This window comes from Hemicordylus capensis, chromosome 2, assembly GCF_027244095.1.
Source record: "Hemicordylus capensis ecotype Gifberg chromosome 2, rHemCap1.1.pri, whole genome shotgun sequence".
Taxonomy (NCBI): Eukaryota; Metazoa; Chordata; class Lepidosauria; order Squamata; family Cordylidae; genus Hemicordylus; species Hemicordylus capensis.
The window spans coordinates 378,270,365-378,294,961 of record NC_069658.1 but is presented as its reverse complement, the minus strand read 5'-3'; the positions used below and the strand labels follow the sequence as shown (position 1 = coordinate 378,294,961).

The 24,597-nt window shown below is 49.3% G+C and overlaps 2 protein-coding genes across 5 annotated transcripts in view; one reads left to right on the top strand and one right to left on the bottom strand.

The window, feature by feature from the left end:
* Positions 1–2,846: 2,846 nt before the first annotated feature.
* Positions 2,847–24,534, bottom strand: PRR36 (proline rich 36). 4 transcript variants are annotated; one of them, XM_053292900.1, is made up of 6 exons: positions 24,146–24,336; positions 17,406–17,898; positions 15,133–15,187; positions 11,717–11,874; positions 8,041–10,626; positions 2,847–5,695 (listed from the first exon to the last, which is right to left on the bottom strand). In XM_053292900.1, exons 2-6 carry the CDS (start codon positions 17,815–17,817, stop codon positions 5,283–5,285), a joined length of 3,624 nt encoding a protein of 1,207 aa, XP_053148875.1. In that variant the 5' UTR covers positions 17,818–17,898; positions 24,146–24,336; the 3' UTR covers positions 2,847–5,282. The 4 variants fall into 4 exon arrangements, with proteins under 4 accessions (XP_053148875.1, XP_053148873.1, XP_053148872.1 ...); XM_053292898.1 differs by lacking the exons at positions 2,847–5,695; positions 24,146–24,336 and adding an exon at positions 24,397–24,534 and having other exon boundaries at positions 7,750–10,626; XM_053292897.1 differs by lacking the exons at positions 2,847–5,695; positions 24,146–24,336 and adding an exon at positions 23,868–24,065 and having other exon boundaries at positions 7,750–10,626.
* LOC128343590 (volume-regulated anion channel subunit LRRC8E-like) overlaps positions 24,315–24,597 on the top strand; it is a 70,790-nt gene continuing 70,507 nt past the window's right edge. The window contains exon 1 of the mRNA XM_053292905.1: positions 24,315–24,343. The gene's annotated coding sequence lies outside the window, so the exon portion shown is untranslated. The remainder of the gene's footprint in view (positions 24,344–24,597) is intronic.

The window sequence follows — 24,597 nt, the reverse complement described above, 5'->3', positions numbered from 1 at the left end:
ATAACCTGTCCTATTTTCAGTATTTCTGGCATTTTAAAAAGAGATTAGCAGCCAAAGAATTGGAATTAAACTATGGGTTTTACTACAAAAGCAGGGAAAGTCATTCAACTACTGACATACCACAAGTACTATACTACTGCTTGTAGCCAGAAATTCTTCTAGCAAAGAACAGAACGATATTCCTATTTGGAAGGAGTATTTAGTCGCACATGGCTTATGGTTGATGTTGGGGACCAATGTATTGCCTACTGTGTGCTATGCCTTGTGTTGAAAAGGTCAACAAAAATGATCAAAAGGTTGGAGCACACTCCCTCTATGGAAAGGCTAAAGCACTTGGAGCTTTAGATGACTAAGTAGAGGGCTATAATATATGACATTAAGCATGGTGTGGAGCAGATGGATAAAGAGAATTCCTCCCATCCTGGAATTCAGGGTCACCTAATTGAATTGATTGGCAGTAGATTCAGAATAGGCGAGATAAAATGCTTCTTCACACCATAGAATTTGCCGCCATGAAATGTACTGATGGCTACTGGCTCGGATGGCTGGAAAAATAAATAAGAGAAATTCATGGAGGTCTTCTTAGTGGTTTTTAGCCAGGCTAGCTGAATGGAACCTACAGGTGCAGAAGCACTAGAACTCCCCATTCTAGCTCCTTGGGGGTAAGCTGCCAGAAATGGCTGGTGCCTTTGCGCTCTCTGCTTCCTGGACGTTTGGGGTGGGAAGCAAGGATAACACATGATGGGCCCTTGCTCTGAGCCAGCAAGACTCGTGTGTTCCTTTTCCTGCATCTCAGTGTACTTTTGGGAGTCATCAGTGATAAATAGAACTGATCCTCTCTCTCTCTCACACTCACACACACACAGTTTGCAGTAAAAGCAAGCTGTGTTGTGTCTCTCCTAAGGCAGGGGTGTCCAACTGCAGCCCTCTAGGTGTTGGCCCTCAGTTCCCATCATCGCCGGCTACTGGCCACTGTGACTTGGTTCGGTGGGAGTTATAGGCCCAAAAGACCTGGAGGACTACAGCTGGACACCCCAGTTGTAAGGGTTTAGAACAGGGCCCATTGTGTGAAGAGGTTATGCTTCATCTTGAGGAATGGTAGAGAACTCTTTTTTGAGCATTCAACCTGTGTGATAAGCCCTTGAAGTTCCAGATGAGGTCAGCTTTAAACTTGTTCTTCCATTCCTCCCAAGGGTAATTACCTCCTGCTCTCTCTGCTTGGCGCTGCACGGTTGTAGGTTGCTGTGCTGGCCAAACATTGGCTACAGGTTTGGTTAGAAGATTATTAGTAAACTACCCACTACTGCAGCAGAATTCATTTGCTCTCTCAGTTACAGTGTAGCAGCTGTTTCTCTTGGTGGGGCCTGAACTGGGCCTTATGCTGTACAGTTCATACACCAACAGAATCCTTCTGGATCAAAGTACATGTTTCTTGCCACAAGGAGAGATACAGGATACTTTCGATTGTGTCCTCAATTAAAACAAGGATGAGGACAGTCCTGCCAGTCTTTCTCTTCATGATTGGCTGTGGAGAGCCTTCCACAAGACTGAGCTATAGTAAAAAAAGAAACCTGTTTAAGACAGAATTTATAAAGTGTATACTTCTTGGCATACAACTTTATGGTTGGCAAAACTTAGAATGTCTTACGGGGGCGGGAGGGGGAAGAGAAACTGCAGAGGAACTGGAGGGCAAAAACAGGGATATTGCCTCCTACCAAAAAGATACTTTGCAGTTGCTCTCTCAGTATTTGCAAGTCATGGGGACTTTAAAGTGATCATTCTTGCTGTGCAAGATTTTGCCAGAACAAATTATTCTATGAAGAACATGTGCAAGTAATATAGCTGTCTGCAGAATATCTGATACATGAATGGTTTGCTGCTTTTAACACAGCAGGCAACTTGTTGAAAGGATGAGCAGTTTTCCCCTTTCCAGCCATGGAAGACTACAGGCTGCTCTGGTCCACATACACAGGACTTCTTCAGTTTGGTCTACCACCTAGGCTAGAAAGGTACAGTTGTCCTTCATACAAGCAGGTGAGCAGCAGAACCTTTGACCGCGTCTTTGGGACAGCCTGCTTTCCATCCATGAACCACAGCTCTGCTTGTGTCAAGCAGGACAGGCCATGCAAACTTCAACCCCTACGACATCCCCACAATATCTTCTTGGTTGCATGCTACCCCATGGAACAATTAGGCAGTCAATGTCAACTGTTGTGTCCTGCCCTTTATAACCTGGTAGAGGTGTGAGGATCATCTCCAACCATTGGTTGCTTTAGTACCTTAAGTGGGCAGAAAAATGGGAGGCTGGCAGGCCGTGCAGAACACCGCTCCCAGAAAGAAGAGCGCTGCAAGGTTATTATGCTCTGTAAGGATAGGTCATGAATATATAACTGAAGGGGCAGGTTGTTCAGGCCTAGAGGATGAGTAAAGATTAACGGGTAGCTATGATTGTTGAACCATCCAACAGCATTCATAGGTGTTGATGAACAGTTTTCTGCGGTGCTCAAGATAATCCATGTTTTAAAAATGCCAACTTGATGTAGCAGCTGCAGCTCTGTTTATTCATCTGTGGCAGCATCCTGATCACACGTCATGACTATGATACTGCATTGTGCCATCTAAGCACTGCTCTTGCAATGAAACTGCTAGGGAACAATTTCTACCCATCCAAGCTTTAGGCTCTCTTGATCTCACCTAATCTGTAGCAGCTATAAAGTAGTTTTAGGGCTGAAGCCAACTTCCAGGTGGAAGAGCAACCAGCGGCTCCATCCTGAACATGTCTAATATCTTTGCAGCCCCCCCCCCCCACTTTCCCTTGTTAAGCAGCATGGACAACAGCATACACTCAAGTTCACCTTTATTTTAAAAAAACTAAAAAAATACCATAATTTATTACTAATTGCTACATTACAAAAGCAGTCACACACGCACACTTTAGAAAAAGTCATCTTGATCAACACACTGTCACAGTTAATAAGTTTCTGTTTCCAAAGAGATTCTACACAAGCCATAACTCTCAAGAATAGGTTTCTTTTTTTGTGGGGTGTGCTCCCTGACCCCGCCCCCCCTCCCCCATGCCAGGGAGGTCCAGTACAAGGCCAGAGTTACTGCAATGAAAGCTTTTTTTGAATTGAGCCACATGGACTTTTGGTGGCTGAACTACAACTCCCATCATCCCCAGCTATGACTTATGGCTGCAGATGATGGGAGTTGTAGATCAGTCACATCTGGAGGACCCCAGCTTGGGCGCCACTGCACTAGAGATGGCCCTAGTGGTTAGTTTACGAAGGCCATTTGGAGGGGGACCCCCAGTTCTGCATCTCCACTGTAGCAGCAGGAACAGAAGAGGGGCACAGCTCAGTGGCTGGCATGATGGGCAGCAGTAGGGAATTGCTGTGCACCATGTCTGGACTAGAAGCACTGCCATAGTTTCTCCCATTCATGACAATGGGAGAAACCTGTGGCACCGCTGCTTGGTTCGTGTCAGCCAGTACTTGTTTTTTTTAGCCATTTATATCCCAGCTCTTCCTCCAAGGCCCCCAGAGTGATGTACATGGTTATGTTTATCCTCACAACAACCCTGTGAGGTAGGTTAGGCTGACTGGCCCAGGGTCAGCCAGTGAGGCTCGTGGCTGAATGGGGATTTGAAATGATTGCTGTGGCAAGAGTTTAACATTGTCTCCTGGATGTGGGACACAGGCTGTAGTTTTGTTCCAATTCATTTTAGCAGCCTTTACCAAAAAAAAAAGTGTGGGTGGGAGATAAATGAATTGTAGCATCACAAGGCTCCATTGCATTTGCTCTGAGTCCAGGCAGGAGAGTTCCTGGGATGAAACAGTCACAGGTGGGGGTGGCAGGCTATGCTGTGCCTGTCTTGGGGCTGGATCTAGTACTGGTAGATGGAGGGCCAGCTGTATCCCTGCCCCAGGATCAAGACCATGCCACCCACTTCTCTCAGCTGCTTTACTGGGGGCAGTACTTCTGGCACCCAAGAAGTTGCACCGTGATATGACTTATTGATTACTGAACCACCCATTCTTTCCTTCCATCCATTTTAAAGGGTGCACATTTCAACCCACCGGCTGTTTAAGGGTAAGGTAAAGTGCCATACCGTCACCTTGAGTGGCACAGCGGGGAAATGCTTGATTCAACAAGCAGAAGGTTGCCCGTTCAAATCCCCACTGGTACTATATCGGGCAGCAGCGATATGGGAAGATGCTGAACGGCATCATCTCATACTGCATGGGCAATGGAAATGGTAAACCCCTCCTGTATTCTGCCAAGGACAACCACAGGGCTCTGTGGGTGCCAGGAGTCGAAATCGACTTGAGAGCACACTTTCTAAAAGTGTGCCATAGAGTCAGTGTCATTAAAAAATAGTTGTACACCACCACAGCCTGCCCACACCCCACCTGCCCAAGGCAAGCCAAGAACCCTCCTAGAAGTTGCCCAGAAACTTAGAATGGCCAATTTGTGAAGAGCAGAGATAAAAGATAGTTATCCTAAAGTATTGTTGCTGCATGTTATGGGAGTTTCACTTGCAGAGGAAACTGCCCTATCACTGCAACAGTCCTCCCTCTCTCCCTCCTGGCAGCTTCAATATAGGCCACTTCCCTTAACCCCAGGAGAGAAAGGTGCAATGCCCTTTGTCCAAATGACAGGTTTCTTGCAGCTATTGGAAGAGGCACATTTGAATATCTGCAGTCTAGAAGAGCTCTGACTTTCCTGTTATCGGCAATAAGTCTCCCTCCACATTCCAGGGCTAGCAGTAGCTGTACCATTCTCAGATCATCTGGTTCTGGTTCATCTGCCAAGAGCTGCTTCTAGTGACAGAGAGGTGGTGTTGCTTTAGAGCAGGGTTTTTGTTTGTTTGTTTGTTTGGCAATCTACTGGGAAATGTGTAGGATTAGCCCAGACAAGTGGTGGATGACCGATTACTGGTGACTGTGTTGTAGAAAGCAGCTGTTCCACCGTTGAAGACCCAAATAAATGTAAAGGGGCTGAAAGCTCCACTGAGCCAGAAGTTGGCCCAAAGGGGCCTCATGCTTTGCTGCAAGCAAGAAAGTGGTCACAGCTCACAGGTGCTGAACTACAGTAAAAACCAACTTGGGTTCTGATGTTAGCTGCCCAAGAGGGACAGGGAGGGAGCAAATGAGCCCTAGTCACCTAACACTCCGCAATACCAAGGCACCAACAAGGGTGACTGGATCAAGCTCAAGGGAAGGAATGCTTGGGAAAAGAAGATGCCCACAAGGGAGGAAAAGGTCAGTTGCAAGGAAAATTCAGTGAAATGTCTCTACCTCCACGACAGTCCAGTCCCCATGTGGGGATGACATGTCCTCTGGGGAGAAGCTGGTCACAGAAGTGATGCTGGCCCGCGATTCATCCAGAGGGGAGATCAGCTCGGTCCACTTGCCAATCTCTGCTTCGCTGTCTACCGCCCCCTTCCCACCGACAGCCCCAGAAGGTGCCTCTGCCGAGAAGAGCAGTGTCCGGCTGATCAGCTGCTGCACAACCGTGGCCGGGATGTTTCCTAGGTGAAGGGCCTGTTCTCGGGAGGCGGCGCTCAAGCAGCAACTCCCATCCTCTTCATCGGGGCCAGGCGTCTCAGCACCACTTTCCACTTCATAGATAGTGGAGAGGATCTCTGATGGACAGGGTCCCCAGGGGAAGGGCAGGCCAGCCCCATTGTCACCTATAAACAGGGCAAGGAGCTTGGGTTGGAAAAAGTGGCCCTCAGGGTGGGTGGGGAGGGTGACAAACAAAGAGAGGAAATGACAGACAAGAACAAAACAGAAGAGTGGGAAAGAGGCCAGGTTGATTAACATTTCTGGAGGTGTTTTACTCTAGCTTAAAGTACTGCATTCCAAGCTTGGGGAGCTTGCTGATCTCCTGAAGCTTCTACCCAACATCATGACCAATGGAGCAAGTGCACTTTGGAAGGACTGCAAGAGGTGCAACAGGAGTCCCCCCACCCCACCCCTGCATGCATGCAGTTGTGCAAGAGCTATCGGGAGTTCCAAGTGCTCCTCCTCCTGAAGGGCTCTGCAAGATCAGAAACACCTCACTAAGGGTCGGCCATGCATTTCTGATCATGCAGGAGCCCTGGGAAGGCTAATGACTCTTGCACAAGAGCATGTGCACAGGGGTAAGAGAGGGGGAATAGGCAAGGGCTCCCAGGCCTCAGTGTGCATCCTTTGTTGGGGATGTCAGCTACTGTGAAGACTGATGCAGTGTAGGACTTGCAACCAGTGTTCTCTCAGATTTTTTTTCAATCTGTGTGTGGAATTGGATTTGCTCCAGGCAGCAGTATCAAGGCAATGCATGCGCACATGCATTCAGAGTGGGGCCTTCCAGATTCAACCTGAGTGGGATCTAAAATGAACTGAGCGGACAACAAAATACATGTGAGCAGGCGCACGCCTTGGAGGGAACACTGCTTGCAGCCCACTATTTTAGGAGTTATCTATATTGCAAGCTCAGGCTCCCTCAGCTAATGTGGGGCAGCCCTGGCACAGCAAGCTGGCCCACTGACCAGGGTATGTTTTTCTGTGAGGTACTGGAACAGCATAGCACCTGAGTTTCATGTCAGCCAGTTTCTTGAAGGAAGAGTGGGACGAGCGAGCAAGACTGTTAGAACTTTGGCTTTAAAAAAGAGAAAAAAGGAAAAAAAGACAACTCTGGCTCTGTTATTCATCCCACCTAGAGTGCTTGCTTGGCAGTTTTACTTTACACCAACTAGCAGGAAAAGAGCAAAGCAGTCTCGAACAGGGCAGCTGTAGGAAGGGAGAGTTTCACTGGCCAATGGACTTTGCCAGTATATTGACAAACTAGAATTAGGGGTTTGTCAAGTTATGGATTTTTATCAAGGCTCAGCAGAACTGAAAGGTTAATATGAAGCAGTGTTCAGAGACCTGGGCTCCCAATATGTGAGCTTGCTAGCCCAGAAGAACCAGTCTTATACTGAATAACAACAACATCAACCTCTATGCTCCCTGCTACCGCCAGAATCTCTCAGATTTAAGGCAGTTGCATCCGAGATTGGAACTTTACTACAGCAAGGCTGCCTAGCTGAGTGTTATGGCCAACATCACCCAAAGCCATCCTTACTCCTGGCCCATTAGCTACATCAGAGGTCAGTTTACCCACAATTGATGGGATCATGAGAGCAAGAACCAGTTCAGTGAAGCTGCCTGCAAGGCCAGTCTGAACCTTCCAGCTAACTGAAGTAACTTTTTAGTAAGAGGTTCTTCACATCACCCCATGTGCTGCAGAGGCTCTTTGGAAAGGCAAGATCCAGTGCATGAGGGATGGGAGAGCCTAATTATGAGATAAAGTTTTCCTTTCTAGTAGGATCCCCTTTAGATAACTTGGCCAAAGCTTAGGAGGCAAGACGTAACCCCCGAAGGAAGCAGGAAGCTCTGGAGCAGCTAGAAGCAGCCCCCACTAGGCTAAAGACTGCTGAATAGGACCAGGAAGTTCTGGACCAAGGCTGGCATCTGCTCTTTCTAAAGCTACTGCTCCTCCAGTCACATTTTGGCAGAGGAGGGATACAGCACAGAAGCCCTGGCCACCTCTTACTGGAAGTTATGCTCAGTTCCTGACACTTGAGCATCTGTGGGCAGTTTTCAGTGAGATCACTAAAGCCATATGAGCCAGAAAGCTTTAGGCCCCTTTCTATTCAAGCCCCATCCCCCCAAAAGAGAAGCAGTGACAGGTTCTCCTGGAAAAACAAGACAGGCTAGGTCATCAGATAGACAAAGTGATGCTTTATTCAACATGTCAAAAACTAAGAAGTTCGCCCTTTTCTGGAACACACTAAAACACACACACGCAGCTTCCCTTGAGGAAATCTGTAGGGGGTCAAGGGAAAGATCTCAAAACACAGACAGAAGTATGCCTATTTGGCTAGAGACACAGATGGGACAAATACACATGGAGGGAGGGGACCATCTCCCTTCCCTACAGGGTACTATTGCACATTGATACACCACAGATTGGCACTTTGACATAGACAAGGCAGGCTCCTCTATACATTACCTGCAGTCAGGCTATGAGTGGCAGTGAAAGGCTGGGGTGGCTCTTCATCCTGCCCTCTGATCTTCTGGGGAGCTGGGCTGGCCTGCAAGGGGTGCTCCCAGTCCACAGGAGTCTTGCTGTGGGTCTCTTTGGGGAGCTGGTCCTTGCTGCCCTCAGTGGAGTGCTCTTCACTCTCTAGGGAAGAGAGGCCGGGGCTCTTGCCACAGCTGTCAGTGGAGTGGAGGTGAAAGGCACCAAAGACATCACAAGAAGCGGCCGAATTGGTGGAGGCTGGAGTCTCTGTGCCAGCATCACCAGAGCCCAGCTCGTCAGACTCCTCCACTGAGTGGGGTAAGCAGGGCTTGCCAGGAGGAGATGCCGACAAGCACACCGTCTCTGTGAATCCCGGGTCCTTCAGGAGATCTGCATCCAGCTCGGCTTCCTCCTCTGAGGACACGGTGGGCTCAGTGGGTGGGTCTCCAAGGACTTCATCAGCGGGAAGGGTCTCTGCCTCATCATCTCCCTTCTCCATGTGGATGCCCAGGTCCAGCTCGCCAGGCAGGTCCTCCAGGGGACTCAGGAGCTGGTGACAAGTTTGCTCCAGCTTCTCATCTGACTTGGACTCTACTCCGGAGCTACTGTCATAGTCTCGCAGCTCCTCAGGGGTGCTGGTTTCACTGCTGCTCTTGCCCGCCAGGTCAGGCCCACTTAAGGTGCTGGATTTGGAAGAAGAGCCCCCTCTCTCAGGGGAGAGGCCCTTCAGCATGGTGGTACTTAGCAGCAACTCTGGCCCTTCAGGGAGCTGAGCAGAGGGCTCCTGCAACAATTCCAGGCTTTTCAAAGGCAAAGTCTGTGGTTTGTGCACCGACACCTGGGCAATGCTACTAGTTGGAGAAGTCTCCTCTGAGAGATGGGGCAGAAAAAGATCTGACGCTTCAAACTCGGGGGCGTCCTCTTGCTTCAGACTACTCTCATCCACGTCTTGGACCACTGCATATTCCTCAAGGCTTCCTGCGCTGGAATGTCCACCAGAAGGGCTAGAGTGGTTGTCATAGCCCATGCAAGAGCCTCTAGTAAACTCTGTGTGGAGCAGGGCCGCATCAGGAGACAGAGGAGTCTGCTCTTGAACAAGGTTATCCAGGACTGGAAGTTCTGCCATGCACAGAACTTCCAACACATCTTCAGCAAGGATGTCCGCTATATGCTGCTGCTCTGCCTGCTGAGAAGTAGTGGCCTCCTGTGAAGCTTCAGTGCCAAGATCTACATGGCGCCCCCACAGTACTTCATCCTCCATCTCCAGAGGCAGAACATCCTCCTGCAGTTCCTCCACGTCTAAGCTCCGAGACAGGCTTGCTACCTCATTCACCTCATGCTCTTCATCATGCTCAGTTGCCCGAGTCCCTGCTACGATCTTCAGGGGAAGAGCTGTTTGGCAGGCAGAGGGAGAGTGCTCCACTTGGAGGGGAGGCACCTCCTGGGCCTTTGCTGCCAGTACGAGCAGCATCTCATCTTGAGCCGCTTCAGGGAACCCAGCCTTCGGAATCAACGAACCAGAAGCCCCCTCCTCCTCCTCCTCCTCCTCTGTACAGCTTGGAGCAAAAGTATCTTCCTTCACTGGCGTCTGGGAGTCCTGGGCTAAAGGGGGTGTTGCAAGGGGGTGCGTATCTTCACAAGACTCTTCAGGTTCAAGCAAATAGCGCGACTGCTCTACAGGCACGGAATCAAGGTGTGGAGATCCTTGTTCTTCCAAGAACTGGAAGGCTGTGCCTTCCCTGCTAGGCTGGAGAGTTTCTAACTGCAGAATCTCAGGAGAGAGTTCCAAGTAAATGGGAGTGAAGGGTTCACATGGGACAGCTGCTATCTGCGGATCCGGTGCGTCTCTAGGAAGCTCCAAGACCTCAGGGGCAGGTAAGTGAAGCACCTCATTGGGAGAGACAACCTTCATCGTTTGCAGACTGGGGAAGACTGGAGACGCTTCTTCAAGCCCTGCGGGAAGGAGTGGCCCTTGTGGAGCCAGCATGCTGGGTGGCCCAGGCTTGTTCTCCCCTGCCTCCTGCAAGTCCCTTGGCTCCACTGGCTCCATCTCCAGCGTCGTCACTTCAGAAAGCACTTGGGCAACCACAGTCTCTACCTTAGCCATGTATTCTACTTTTTCTAGAGGTCTTGTGTCTTCTGTGGGGATACTCTCCGCTTCCCCAACAGCAGCTGGAATGTTGCCTTCCTGGGCAGCTGACTTCTGAAGCTTCTTTTTTTGCGTTGGGACCTGCTCCTGGTTGGGAAGAGCATCTCTCCTTGGGATCTTCTTGCCTGGACTGTTCCCGGCAGAGGGGGCCTTTGGCGCAGAGGCCGCTGCTCTCCGTGGCGTGGCTGGTTGGGCACCCCCACCGGCTGCCCTGGAAGGAGTTCTGGGCTTAGCCATCTCAGAGAATTTCTTCTCTGAAAGCTTGGTGTTCTTAGGGGGGGCAGCCACGTTCTTGTGTGCAAGGCTTGGATCAGATTGAGATTTGGAGCCTGGCAGCTTGGGATGCTTTGGGGCAGATGGCATCTTCACAATTGGACTGGAGCCTGAAGGCTTGGCCTTTGGAATGGTGGCAGCTCTGGTTGTATCTAGAACAACAGATGGCATCTTAAGTCTTTGGCATCGACTGGAGAAGCTTGGCCTACGCAACATTTGAACAAGAGGCATTTGGACACTTAAGATCTGTTTCCCCACTGCGGCTGGGACTCTGCTCATTTGATCCTAACTATTGTTCATGCTCACTAGTGCCTCACTACTACTCAGCATAAGCTCATACTAATCTGCTTGCAAGTTCTATCTGCTAGCTGGTATAGTACAGAAAGCTAAAGCTCTCGGGGTGGGGCGGGGGAGAACCTGTTTCTCACACAATTGGTTTTATTTTCTTGTGACCATATGTAACCGATATGGACTATTTTGCATCTACTTCTTCAGTCCTCTAGTGGAGAGCCTCATCTCAAAGCATGTTGGGCCTGCTAGCTACTTTCTCTGAAGTTGTCTTCTGCATCCGGAGTGTGTGTTTCTCTGGTCTGTGGTGCTGCCTGTCCCCTGCCGCTTTACCCTGGTATTATGATGGCAAGCAGCACAGCAGCAAATAGTGCTTCTGTATACGTCATCTTTACTGTCCTAGCACCGGGGCTGCCAATGAGGTCCATCCTCACTCTTTTAAAAGGTACCAGGCACTTGACTCCTCCCTCAAAACAATTGCTAAGATAGTAGACATGCAGATGCAAGTGAGCGACGTTTAGCTCCTCTCCAGAAATGCAAGCAAGAAATGCAAGAGACTAGAATAAAGACAGAACTATGAATACGTCCTGGGTTAAAGCTTCACCTCTGCCAAGAACTCACTAGGTGGACTTAGGCAATTCACTCTTTGACTTAGCCTCCTCTTCCCTACAAAATGGGAACATGGTTCTGGTCTTACCATGTCCCCATACACTATTGTCCCAACTGTTACACCAAAAATAAGGTTTGTGAAGTGCCTTGCATCTTTAGAACTGTTATTGAAGTGCCAAATATTTGTTGGGCCATTCATCTTCAAGTCAGCCTGTATCCCAGTTATTTCCGATTACATGGATCCAAGATTCCTTGGGAAACTGAACTTCACCATTTACACATCCTACCAGTAAGTTTCAGCCTTTTAATGCTAAAAATAAAAAGGATTTCTAAAGAGCTGCATACCTCTTTGTGCAGCCAAAGTGGTTTTCTGCTGCTGCACTGCTGCACTCTGACCAGCAGGTGGTGCCATCTGCTTAGGTTTGCCCACAACTTTGTCATTGACTGGTGCTCTGTTTAGTGCAGATGAAGAGCTTGCATTCCTAGTCCCTGGCAACCAAGTCCTGAAAGAGAGAGCAAGGAATTATGTGAAGGAAAGAGACTTTGCTCAAGCCTTTAGAATACATAGAGGCCATATCTATGCCAGCATTCTGCCACATCAACAAATGCTTGTACTTAGAGTCTTTGCCAGTTAGTTGCAAACAGAGTGCCAAGGCTACTAGCAGCATTTGGCATTTGCCAGTCCAGTAACTAGAAAAGGAGCACACAGATCACAACACTTTAGAGTTAGAAGGGATCTTTGACCTCTAATCCAAACCCCTGCTTAACACAGAAATCTGCAATAACATTTCTGACAAATGGCCATCTAGCCTCTCTTTGAAAAGCCTCTAGCAAGAGGAGAGTCCATCACTGAGCAAGGCACACTGTTCCCCTCTTGAACAGCTTTGACAGTTGGGAGATCCCTCCCCCTGTCTAGCCTCACATCTTCCTTGTAATTTCAACCCACTGGTTCTAGCCCTGCCTTCAGGAACAAAGCAAGTCTACTCCTCTTATGGACGACCCCCCCCACACTTGAGTTATTTGAAAACCAACACCATATCCCACCCACCTACCCCCTGCTGCTGCTTCATCTCCTCCAAGCTAAATATACCCAGCTCCTTCAACTGTCCCATCTAGGACTTGGTTTCCAGACTCCTCACCATCTTGGCTGCCCTCCTTAGAACCAATTCCTAAAGTGGTGGGTGTGCCCAGAACAGGACACTCTCCCAAGTGACATCTGGCCAGCACATCATGAAGTAGGATTATGGTTTCTAGTGATCTGGACACACTGTCTATTAATGCAGCCCGTTTGCTTTAGCAGTTGCACTACACGGCTCCTGCCTATTCAACTTATAGCCCAATAAGACACCTCGGTCTGATTTCACGTGCACTGCTGCTAAGCCTAATACCAAATATTTAGGCAAGAAATAGCTTCCCCCTCGCCTCTGCTGAACTTTCAACTTCTTGGTTTTAGCCCAGTGTTAGAGCCTGTCAAGTCAGTTTGAAACTTTGTTCTCCGAGGTGCTGCTATCTGCTGCCCCCAATTCCATGTCATCTGGAAGTGTGACAAGTTCCCCTTGACTCCCCCCTCCAAGTCACTGGCTCCTTTGGACAAGTCCTTCCCTCCCAGCTGCCCCACCACTTCCTGGAGCTCCTTCGTCACTGCAGCGATTGTAAAGCCTCAGGAGCTGTGCTGTCCACAACCACTACTGCTCAGTTATTCCCAGGCTCCGTGCCTCTTCACCTCCACTCATCTTCAAGATGGTCTGAAAGATCCACACGTTCAGTTAGGTTCACTGATCTGTGATTTGCACCCTTCAAAATCTGGATTTTCTTTGGACACCCCAAACATAACCCTGGCCACTCGGCAGGTAGTCCAAAAGCCAAGACGGTGCCTGTAGATGTGCCTCATCAAGGCAAAGAGCCAAGTTCAGCAGATTTGGTCCTCCATTTTAAAGCAGTCACTCTTGCCTAGACAGATTCACCAGACTTGCTGCCATCTGTCAGACATGCCAGTCTGATTTACATGAACAGCAACACACAAGATGCAGTTAAAAAAAAAAAGTCTCCTAGTCTAACACTGCTTGCTCCAATATGCTGTTAGAATGTGGAGGTTGCAGGCTACATTAGAGATAATGAAGGGCTGCTCTGCCATGGGTCTCTGGAGGTTTCCCCTCACCCTGCCTGCCTCCCCCTGGTCTTCTATGAGTCAGTTTGGCCCATTTTCAGGCTGTTTGGGCATTTTCCAAGGTGGTGGTGACCATTTTGGAGGCCACTATGCATGCACCCGGGCCATGCAAATGGCCAGGGCACATGCATGGCAGCCTCCAATATGGCCACCACAAACTGAGCCAAAACAAACTCACCACAAACTGAGCCAAAACAGCCCCAAAATAGGTCGAACTGGCCCACAGAAGACCATGGGAGGCAGGTGGGGGAGGGGAAACTTTTGGGGATCTGCCTGAAGCTGTAGCAGCACCCCCTGGAGTTTTTGGGGTTTTTAAAAAAATAAAACCTTAGAACCCCAAAACAGCCCTGGGTGAGCCGTCGTGCCAGCCTGGTTTGATGGCAGACCGGCTAGACCTCAAGTCAGTTCGCAAATCCCTAGGCTGAAGGTGGCCTATAGCCACCAGACTTGTAGACATTGATAGGCCTTCCTCCATGAATTTGTCTGAGCCCCTTTTAAAGCCATCCAAGCTAGTGGCCCTCACCACATTCCATGGTAAGAATTTCCATAGATTAATTATGCACTGTGTGAAAAATTAAGTCTTCTTGTGGATCCTACATTTCCCAGCCTTCAGTTTCATGGGATGACCCCTGGTTCTAGTGTTGTGAGAGAGGGAGAAAAAATTATGTCCACTCTTTCTACTCCATGCATAATTTCATACACCTCTAGCATGTCTCTCCATAGAGATCTCTTTTACAAACTAAAAAGCCCCAGATGTTGTAGCCTCCATAAGGAAGGTGCCTGACAATCTTGGTTGCCCTCTTCTGCACCTTTTCCAGGTGGTATCCTCCTGAACTTGGTAGCACCTTTCCTCCTTCTTGGTATACATTCCAATTTAGCTTCTATTATTGTAGTTTTAAATAAGTTCCATTCTTTCTGGAATGATTTAACCCTCTTGACCTTCCCTTTCAACTTTTTATACCAATTGCCTCATTTGAGATGTTTCCTCTTCTAAAGTGCAATGTATCTGTGTTGGACTTCCTTGGCAGTTCTCCACTCACAATTAAGCTGAATTGGATCACACTATGGTCACTGTTCTCTAATGGTTCTAGAACTCTAACATCTTGCATTAAGTCCTGGGCACCACTCAGGATTAAGTCCAAGGTCAACTTCTTAAGTCCAAGGTCACATCCCACTTCCTGATCATCTAACATGTTTTAATGGTTCAGGATACTTCCTTAATGGGAGATTTCCCTAGGGAATGGAGATGCCAAAACTGACACATCCTTCTGTATGAGTGTGAGACAAGCAGTTGAGTGTGAAAGCTAAAAGCCATCAATGGCACCTTAGAATGTAGTGGGATCCCTCTGGAGGTCTGGTGTGATCTCTTGCTGACTTATAGGAATGTAGATGTTGCTTACTTCCATCTGATGCTCAACCTGTATATTTGCAAATAAGCCAAGTATTACCGAGACTACTGTATTTTTGTTTACCAAGGTACTGCTTTGTACCTCAAATCCCCAACTTAAACATTTATAAGATAGTGAAGAAAAACATGCAATTTATAGGCCACTCTTTACAAGCAATGCTGACAACAGCACCAAAAGAGATATACCTGGAAGGCTTAGTCTGTTCCACCCTCTTGGGTTTTGCAGCAGCTGACTTTGATGCTGGGGGAAAAACAAAGATATTGACTTAGTCAACCGCACACAAAAGCACTGAGCAAGCCATCAAGAGTCACTGGAGGCAGCAAAACACAAAAGAGAGCACTATTAAGTGGCAGGACAGAGCCAAGGTAGCCAGAATCCTGTCTCAGGATCCAAGTGCAGAATGGTGGTTAGAGGCAGGACTTTTTGTATTTTGCATGTCCATTGTGGTACCACGCAAGTGTGAAGTTTATCTTAAGAACTTTGGCTTTTCATGGGTTTTCTTTTCAGTAGAGTTTCTGGTCCTTATGGCTGCTGGGATTAAGCATGGGGCAGTGTCTGGTGAATTCTGAAGCCTGGAAAGGGGCCAAGGATGAGGTTTGCGGAAATCAATCTTCATGGCTCAGCGTCTGTCCCAATAGCTGGTAACAGTTTGACCCTCAGTGTCAAGTCCACGGGGATGGGGGTGGTCTTTTATTTATTTATTACATTTCTATACTGCCCTATACTGCCCTATCCAAAGGCTCTGGGCTGTGCACAACAAGAACAAACGAGAAGAAACAGCATGTAAAACAAAAGGTTAAAACAATATAAAAACAAATTTAACACAGTTCAGGGCAATCTAAAACCAATTAAAAATACTTAAACAATTTAAAAACTTTGGAAGGCCAGGCCAAACAAGTAAGTCTTTAGGGCTCTCTTAAAGGCCACTAATGAGCCCAAACTGCAGATATCTGCCAGGAGTGCGTTCCATAGGCAGGGAGCAGCTGTGGAGAAGGCTTGGTTTCAAGTCGCTGCCAGATGTACTGGTAGTAACTGGAGACGGACCTCTCCAGATGACCTCAACGTGCAATGGGAACCATACAGAAGAAGGTGCTCTCTAAGGTAGTCTATACCCAAGCCATTCAGGGGTTTAAAGGTAATAACCAGCACTTTGTATTTTGCCCAGAAACATAATGGCAGCCAGTGCAACTGTTTTAAAACAGGCATAATATAGTCTCTCTGGGCTACCCCCCCCCCCGCCCGAGACCAGTCTGGCTGCTGCATTTTGAACTAGCTGAAGTTTCCAAACTATGTGCAAAGCAAAGACAGCCCCACACAGAGCACATTGCAGTAGTCAGGGCTGGAGGTTGACTACTGATGCACTATTGTTTTGAGATTGCTCTCTTCAAGGAATGGGCACAGCTGTCGGATCAGTCAAAGTTGACAGAAAGCGCTCCTAGCTATAGGCTTCAATTGGGATGCCAGGGTGAGGCCTGGATCCAAGAGCACTCCCATGCTATGAACCTGTTCCTTCTGGGGGAGTATAACCCCACCCAGCACGGGAAGATCTAACTCATCCCTCAAATTCTGATCCCCCACAATGAGCACCTCTGTCTTGCTTGGATCCAGCTTCAATTAGTTCTCTCTCATCTAGCCCATTACTTCCCGTAGGCTGGCATTTAAGGAAGTTAGGCCATTGTCTGATGAAGCTGACATGGAGAAGTAGGTTTGGGTGTCATCAGCATACTGATAACACCCTGCACCAAATCTCCTGATGACCTCGCCCAACGGTTTCATGTAGATGTTAAAAGGCATTGGTGACAAAATGGAGCCCTAAGGGACTCCATATAATAGCACCGGTTTCAAAGAGCAACCATCACTGAGCTCCACCATCTAGAACTGCCCGAGAGATAAGAGTGAAACCACAGTACCTCCTACCCCAACTCCCTCAGGTGATCCAGAAGGATACCATGGTCAATGCTATCTAATGCCACCGAGAGATCCAAAAGAACCTACAGAGTCACACTCCCTCTGTCAATTCCCTGGTAAAGGTCATCCATCAGTCCAACCAAGGCAGACTCAACCTCATAGCCTGCTTTAAAGCCAGTTTGAAATGGGTTTCCTCCAAAACTGCCTGGAGCTGGTTAGCCAACACTCTCTCCATCACTTTGCCCAACCATGGGAGATTGGAGACTGGCCTACAACTATCCATCACTGAGGGATCTAGGGATGGCTTCTTTGGCATTGCACAGGACACTGCTGTCTAGCTAAGTTGCATTTGAGAGAGTTCAGCCTTGATCACTGGCTTCCCTCAGCAAATACAACTAGGGACCAACAGGGACAGGCCCCAAGGAAACTTGCAGCACCTTGAGGAGCTTAGCATAGCATTACTGCAAGCCGCCAGTGTGTTGGAGAGAGAGGACAGAAATATTTTTAAATACATTAATCCTATGTTGAAGAGTTTGTTAGCAAGGCATACCAGAAGCTGTAGAAGACTGCAAGGCCACCTTTGCAGATTTCTGCTGCACCTCCTTTTCAGACGTCTTTGTTGCACTGGGTCTGTCGCCAGTCGCCTTTTTCATTGTCACTCTGGCAGGGGCATTGGCAGCACTGCTCGTCTTGGGCACCGGCTGTTTGGGCTGTGACACACTGGGCTTCTTTGCTGTTCCATTACTGAGCATCTTGGGAGCCTTACAAGGAACTGTAGGGGGGCGAGGTAAGGCAGCTGTTGGCAGCTTCCCCCCGGGAAGGTGGGCTGCTGGTGGAGGCGGCTTCCGGCTCAGTTTTTGTTTCGCTGCAGGCAGGCAGGCAGCTGGTGCTGTTCTAATGGTACCCGCCACACCATTTGCCTGTGGTCTAGGGTTCCCACTCGTTGCTGCTCCATCATCCATCTTTGCACCCACAGGCACTGGGCAGGCAGTCTCTATACGTTTGTGCTACCGGGCAAGTTAGTCTTCTGCCTTGTTTTTGGCCTGAAGAGAAGAGAAATGCCTCCATGATACCAGGATTTAATACAAGTTCATGGTCATGTTGCAAGTACAATAAATACACAAGTCAGGAATCCTGTATTCAAACCCAGATCCTGGATGCACAGTTAATGAAAGCTGCATACACACCATTTATATCGATCTATTGTTTACATGCCGCCTAATGTGCATCCCAGATGGTATACATAAGTTAATGCACAAATACAGAACAGGATAAAATGATTAGAACCAACCAATTAAAATTAAAAGCCTGAGAGACCAGGTGTGTCTTAAGGGACTTTTCTAAAACAGCCAGAGAGGGAACATAGGAAGCTACCATATACCGAGTCAGACCATTGGTCTATCTAGCTCAGTGCTGTCTTCCCAGACTGGCAGCAGCTTCTCCAAGGTTGCAGGCAGGAATCTCTCTCAGCCCTATCTTGGAGAAGCCAGGGAGGGAACTTGAAACCTTCTGCTCTTCCCAGAGTGGCTCCATACCCTGAGAGGAATATCTTGCAGCGCTCATACATCAAGTCTCCCATTCATATGCAACCAGGAGGGACCCTGCTTAGCTAAGGGGACAAGTAATGCTTGCTACCACAAGACCAGCTCTCCCCAAGCTCTAATTTTGACAGAGAGTGCTTTCCAGAGCCCTGGGGCAGCCACAGAGAACGCCTGGTCCCAACGAGCCAGTGGTAACCCTAACTGGACCTCCATCCCAAGATGATCTTAACAGACGGGCCATTTATCAAAATCCAGTGAGAACCTAGTGTGTTTCAAGAGCTCAAACAACTGCTGGAGGGCCAGGTTCTTAGCAGCCAAGGGTGGCTCTCCCATGAGGCCATGTGGGGCAAGGAGTACAGACTCCCACGCATCTGCCTGCTGCTGGCCTCTGCTCCTCCTCCTCCTGGCTCTTTGGCTTTGTCCTGTGTTTCAAGGTGTCTCCCCCACCCAGCACCACACCTTCCCCTTCCTCAAGCAGAGCATGGCCTGGGAAGGGGACACCAGTGAGGGAGTAAGTGGCACAGCCAGCACCATGCCCTCCTCCCAAAGGCAGAGGCTAGGGAAAGAGGAGTGGTGCCAGCAGGCTCCAGCCCAGGGGCCAGGGCCAGCGAGCACTTTGCACCATGCCTCAAGCAGCAAGAGGCATTAAACCATCACTGTGACAGCAACTGGAGTCTTACTGTCAGGATCCACCTTGGTTCAACAGGGAGCAAAGATCATGTTCCCTGGAATGGGAGTGGGCCCTATTCTGTTCAGTCCCACTTGTCGACTTCATTCCAGCAAGCCAGGACTGCATGCAGTCCAGAGCACTAACCTTGGTGGGCAGCCCATTTTAGCAGGCTATTTTGAAGGCAGCAGGAAGTTGGGAGGGCCAAACCCCCAGCCTGGGCAGCATGCCAGCGAGACCAAGTGCTACTCTACCCTCCCCACTTGCAACCTGAAAAAGGTGAGCCAGAGGAAGGAACTAAGGGTGCTAGTAGAGGAAAGGTTTCTCTTCTCGTTCATATGCTCTCTTCCAACCTGGCTTCATTGGGGACAAACAGACCAAGACGCCTGGGCTAACCGAGCAAAGTGGTAACTCTTCTCTTTAGCAAGGGGAGAGAATCTGTCCCTATCCAATCCCAGCACAGCATCCCTCCAGAAGTTGTTGCCAGTGTCTATACTGTTTTTTGTTTAGACAGAGTGTCCTTTTGGGACAGGTAACCATATTGTTTTCCTATGGAAACTGCTTTGAGAACTTTTGTTGAAAAGCAGCATATACATATTTGTTATAGTCGTTAACTAGTCAAACTGGACTATGCAAAATGACTCCTCCCAGACAGCACCTGCAGGCCACTGGCAGAGAAGAACCAGGAGTCATTGAAGCAGTCAATGTAAAGAGGCGATTACCATGGCAAATTTGAGATTGGTGTCACACCTAAGAAGCTGGAATCTGTGTCTGGAGCCTTATGGCCACAACACTGCTACTGAATAGATTTAGATCTTCCACCCAAGACCAGAGAGTAGAAGGCATTTCACACAGTGATATTTGTTTATGCTGAAGGTTGTTCAACACCTGCATCCAAGTAGACAAGACGGAGTCCCAAAATTGGTACAGTAAAGTAGGATAGGAACGTTCAGTTAAGTGCTCCACAAGAACCCTGCTGCGTCTAGTCCAGCATCCCATTTCCTAGACTGCCCAAGCAGGTGCCTCTAGGAAGCCTACAAGCTGGAAATGAAGGTGTACCTCTGCCATGGTTCCCTTGCAACTTCTAGCACACAGCCATGACGACTACAAGCCAGTGACACATTTACCTGGAACCTAAGCTAATCAGAAGGAATTGCATCCACACAGATGCATTTAGAGGGTATACGGAGCAGGATGAGGAGCTGGCAAGTCTTTGGTGACCACCACGTTATGAAGTCTTTCAGCCGTTTGTCTAGGGAGTTGCCATTTCCCCATGTCTCTATCAGACTTTTAGGGGATCAGATGCTGTTCATGGCGATGCAAGTTCTTTGAGAGCACAGTGTAAAACCCAAGTAGGAGCATGACCATATTTTTTTTAGCCTCTGCAGTTATAGTGCTCCTTGCTGGAGGAGACAACTGAATACAAGAGGACTGAGCAAGGACTGCCAAGGCCACTTGCCCAAAGTTGAAACAGCACCCTTGATCTGTTCTTGTGTGGCCACTGAGGAAAGAACCAATGTCTAGCAGTCCTTGGAAGCCTCTGGGCTCATGTTGGCAGCACTGGCCCCAGTGACTCCCCTTCAACCAGTCAAGGAACTGCCCCATCATGCTCTGCCCGTTCAGCTGGAAGGACAAGATTAATGCAAGGATTAGGATCTTTACCCACCTTTGCTTATTCAGGGGGTTTTCAAATGGAATCCTCCTTAAACCAGATCATTCAGAAAGTCCTCTATGGCCCATTTGGCTAACTTCCTGTGGTGGCAAGAATGTCTAACCCATTGATGTGGGCACAGCCGATGCAGAAATAGAACTTGCATTTGCAGAGGAAAGAAAGGGCTATTTGTTCAGGGCAATTAGAAGGGGCTTTATAGGGACCAGCCCCGAGACACAACTATTCGCTATTAAAGACTTCCGTGTAATGAGTTCTGTTAGTCTTATTTATGGCTTTAGCCGCAGCAATCAAAAGCCTACAGATTTCAGCTTAATGTCTTGCTCAACATGCCTATGCCTCCTGTCCTTTCTTCATGGGTTCTTACAGCCTTCATTGCTTGCTTCTGAATCTCCTCAAGGATGTGTGTATCCAGTTTTGAGTGCTAGCTGCTTTAATTTGATGCTCAAAACCAGCATCAAGAACAGTGCAGCCTTCACTATTTGTTAACTATTACAAGAGTGAGTGAGTGAGTGTGTGTGAGTGTGTGTGTGGCAGCCCAAGGAATCTGGTGCTGAGGAGAGGCAGCTCAGTGCCTCAGCTACTGGGGAAAAGCTCAGTGCCTCAGCCACTGGGGAAAAGACCTGACTCTGGGGTCAGAAGCCACTGTCACTATCCTTTCTCCTGCTGTAGCAGTAGCAAGCTTCTCTGTTCTCTCCTTCAAGGAGACAATGGAAAAGACTGTTGCTCCTGTAAGAGCAGCAGCAGATAAGCAGAGTGTGCCCCAAGACAATCAGGAGAGGGAGGGGTGGCAGCAATGGGCTGGCAACAGGCAGGTGGGGTGGTCCTGCAGCAGGTGGACCACCCTCACTACCACACTTGACCATTTGAGGCAGCTACCCCACCTGGTCTCATGAAATGACAATCTGTCATGTACAGTATCCGAGTTTAGCAAGGCTCTCAAGTCCTGCTCAGTGAGATAGTTACACATTTTCCAACCAACCCTCCCATTGTATCTTCTCCCCTCGGCAAATAACCTTCCTTGTCTCAGACATGGCATTTAGTTCCTTGTAGCCCAGCACTCCAACATAGCATTCTGGCACCTGCAGATTACAGGCTTCAGCTGATAAAGGTGGAAAGAAGTGTGCCAAGACCAGGGCAAGCCCAAGTGGAAACTTGCTACTCAATATCAATCTGCAAGAAGTGTACTACAACTCTCTGACTTTCCAGCCATATTTTGCAACCACTTTTGACTCAAGCTCTCCATTTCTCCCATTTGCTTGAAGTCTTCAAGTGAAGCCATATTGAAGACATTTTAGTCTGTGCTCCTTCTGCTTCCACCCCACCCATCCAAAGAGTGGGAAATCAGCTTAAATTAGCCAACTAGATCATTCCAATAGTCATATGCTAGTCTTTATGTTAGGGTCCTTTCTAGCATCAGACAGTTCAAAAAGGACTATAGTTTATTGATCTCTTTACTCATGATGGGCACTCTGCCCCTCTACTGAAACCCCTCTAACTGGGCAAAGAGGCACCTTTTACCGTGGTGATTCTCTTTATTTAGCAGGCGGAGAGTAACTGGCCCTATCCACCCCCAGCACAGTACCTCCAGTGACTGTAGCAGGGGTCTATCCTATGTTTCTTTTTAGAATGTGAGCCCTCTGGGGGCAGGGATCCATCTTATTTATTTGTTATTTCTCTGTGTAAACTGCCCTGAGCCATTTTTGGAGGGGCGGTATAGAAATCAAATTATTATTATTATCTATTCTCCCCAGTTCTTTAGAAATCATTTCTAGTAGTAGAGATCCAGAAAGCACAGGGCATAAAAGTGTAATCCAGGCCCCAAAACTAGGTTAGCATGAATCAACTTATCATCTTCCTGCCTGTTATGGTTAGATTTTAGCTTAGTTTAGACAGGCACTTTGTTATCTCACACTGAAGAAGCTCAGCTCCTTCAGTCAGTAGTTTCAGAGCTCCTTCAGTCCGATTTGGAGGGAACAGAAGAAACAGGTTCTTGCTAGTTTGAACTCTAGCATGTTCTTGATGAAAGTCCTCACCACCGGAGGCTCTCAGTACATCTCTGAATTCCGCTCACCCATCACAGAAGCGTCCTCTTTGGAAGAGCTCAAAACTGGGCCTCAACATCTGAAGCACGTACCAGCTCACTTCACACCTTCCCTCTTTAAAACCAGCTCCATGGGATTCTCCTGCCAGAGTTACCTCTATTGTTCAGCAACGGGCAATTCTGAGGAGGGAAGCCTTTGCTGAATACACGTGTAGAATGTGCATCTCTCTATTCAAAACCAGAGGGGCTTCCGGATCCCTCCGCTGTACGTACACTGTGAGGGAAAGCAGGTTTCTCTGCCCATTAGGTCCCTCTGATATGAACTGTCGTACACGAGTTGGGAGTTTCCTCTGGAATAACCCACCATGTGGTCTCTAACAACTAGGTAAGAGGAGTGCGTTCAGTTGCCCTTTACTGCACAAATACACCCTCAAAAAACTGACTCATTCACCAGTATGAGATAAAGAGACTCTTCCCATTTACAAAGCAGCACAGGGTGGGGCTACACATTCATGGGAGATGGTTGCCCCTCGCTACCGCGGCGCAGACCCCACCCTTAACAAAGAAAGGCTCATGGCTCCGTGCCTCAAGGACTGATCCGCCCTGTCCTAGTCCGAGACACACACCCCGCCCCCGCCAGCATGATCAGCGAGACCGTTTTTAAGGCCCCATCATCACCCTCTCCCCAGCAGCCCTGGGCTTCGCCTGCCTCATTCAGCCGGCCGGCCAGCCTGAGCTCCGCTTAATCCCTTTTTAGAAATCGCCCCGATCACTCCACCTAGCGAGTGCGCAAACAAAATCGCCACCATGCAAATCCAGAGGCACCCTCTGCACCGGGGTGGGGAGAGAAAGGAGGCGACCCCACAGGAAAGACCCTGCTCCAGAGCGGGGGCGAAGAGAGGAGGATTCCTTCATGCCCAGGGAGCAGTCGCAGGCAGCCCGGGTCCTCCTCGCCTTCCCGTGGGCCGGGAGGAGCCATTCAAGGACTGCCCAGCCTAACAAAGCCCACACCCCGCCAGCCCCACCCTCCTCCTCCTCCTCCCCCCCACCAGCCAAGCACAGCGCGAGAGCCGGCGGGGAGCGCTCTGCACCTGCTGCTGCCGGGCGGGCCGGCTCCATCTGCAAAGGAGCCGCGCGCATCTCTCCGCTCCCGCTGTGCAGACGCCGAAGTCCAGGCTGCCTCCCAGCCGAAGCCGAGACCCCACCACGGAGGGAGCCGGAATGGGTGGGAAGGGGGCAGCTCGCCAGCCGCCTAACCCAGCCCTTCTCTCTCCCCGCTCTGCGCGCAGCTCCCAAAGCGCCGGCCAGGGGTCGCCAGCCACAGGAACTGGGAGCGCCCCCTAGACTGGCGCCTGCTCGCGGCTGTTACCTGGCTCGAGCCGCCCCGGGAAGCGAAGCCAACCGTTCCTCCGGACGAACGAGCCCCGGCTTTGTCTCTGTAGGAGGGCCAGCGGCCTGCGCGCAGAAAGTGGTGGCGGTCGGTGCTGCTGCCGCGGTTGCTGCTGCTGCTTGCACTGGGCGTGTATGGAGGGAGGGAGGGGAGGGAGCGCCGCGCCACAGACACAAAGTAGGCATTGGGGAAAGACGGGGCGGGGGAGCAGAAATGCCCATCTCAATTACCTGGCCAACCAATGGCAGCGCCGGTTGGGATTTGGAAGGGATGATGTCACTCTGGCGAAGAGGCAGGAGCTGGGCTGATCAATTGTCTTGGGCTGCCGGCGGCCGCTATTGTGCCCCCTGCCCCACCCCCCAGCTCATGTGGCAGCTGGTTAAGAGATCAGTTCGGCGGGGGGAGAGGGGAGGGGAGGGGAGGGGAAGGGA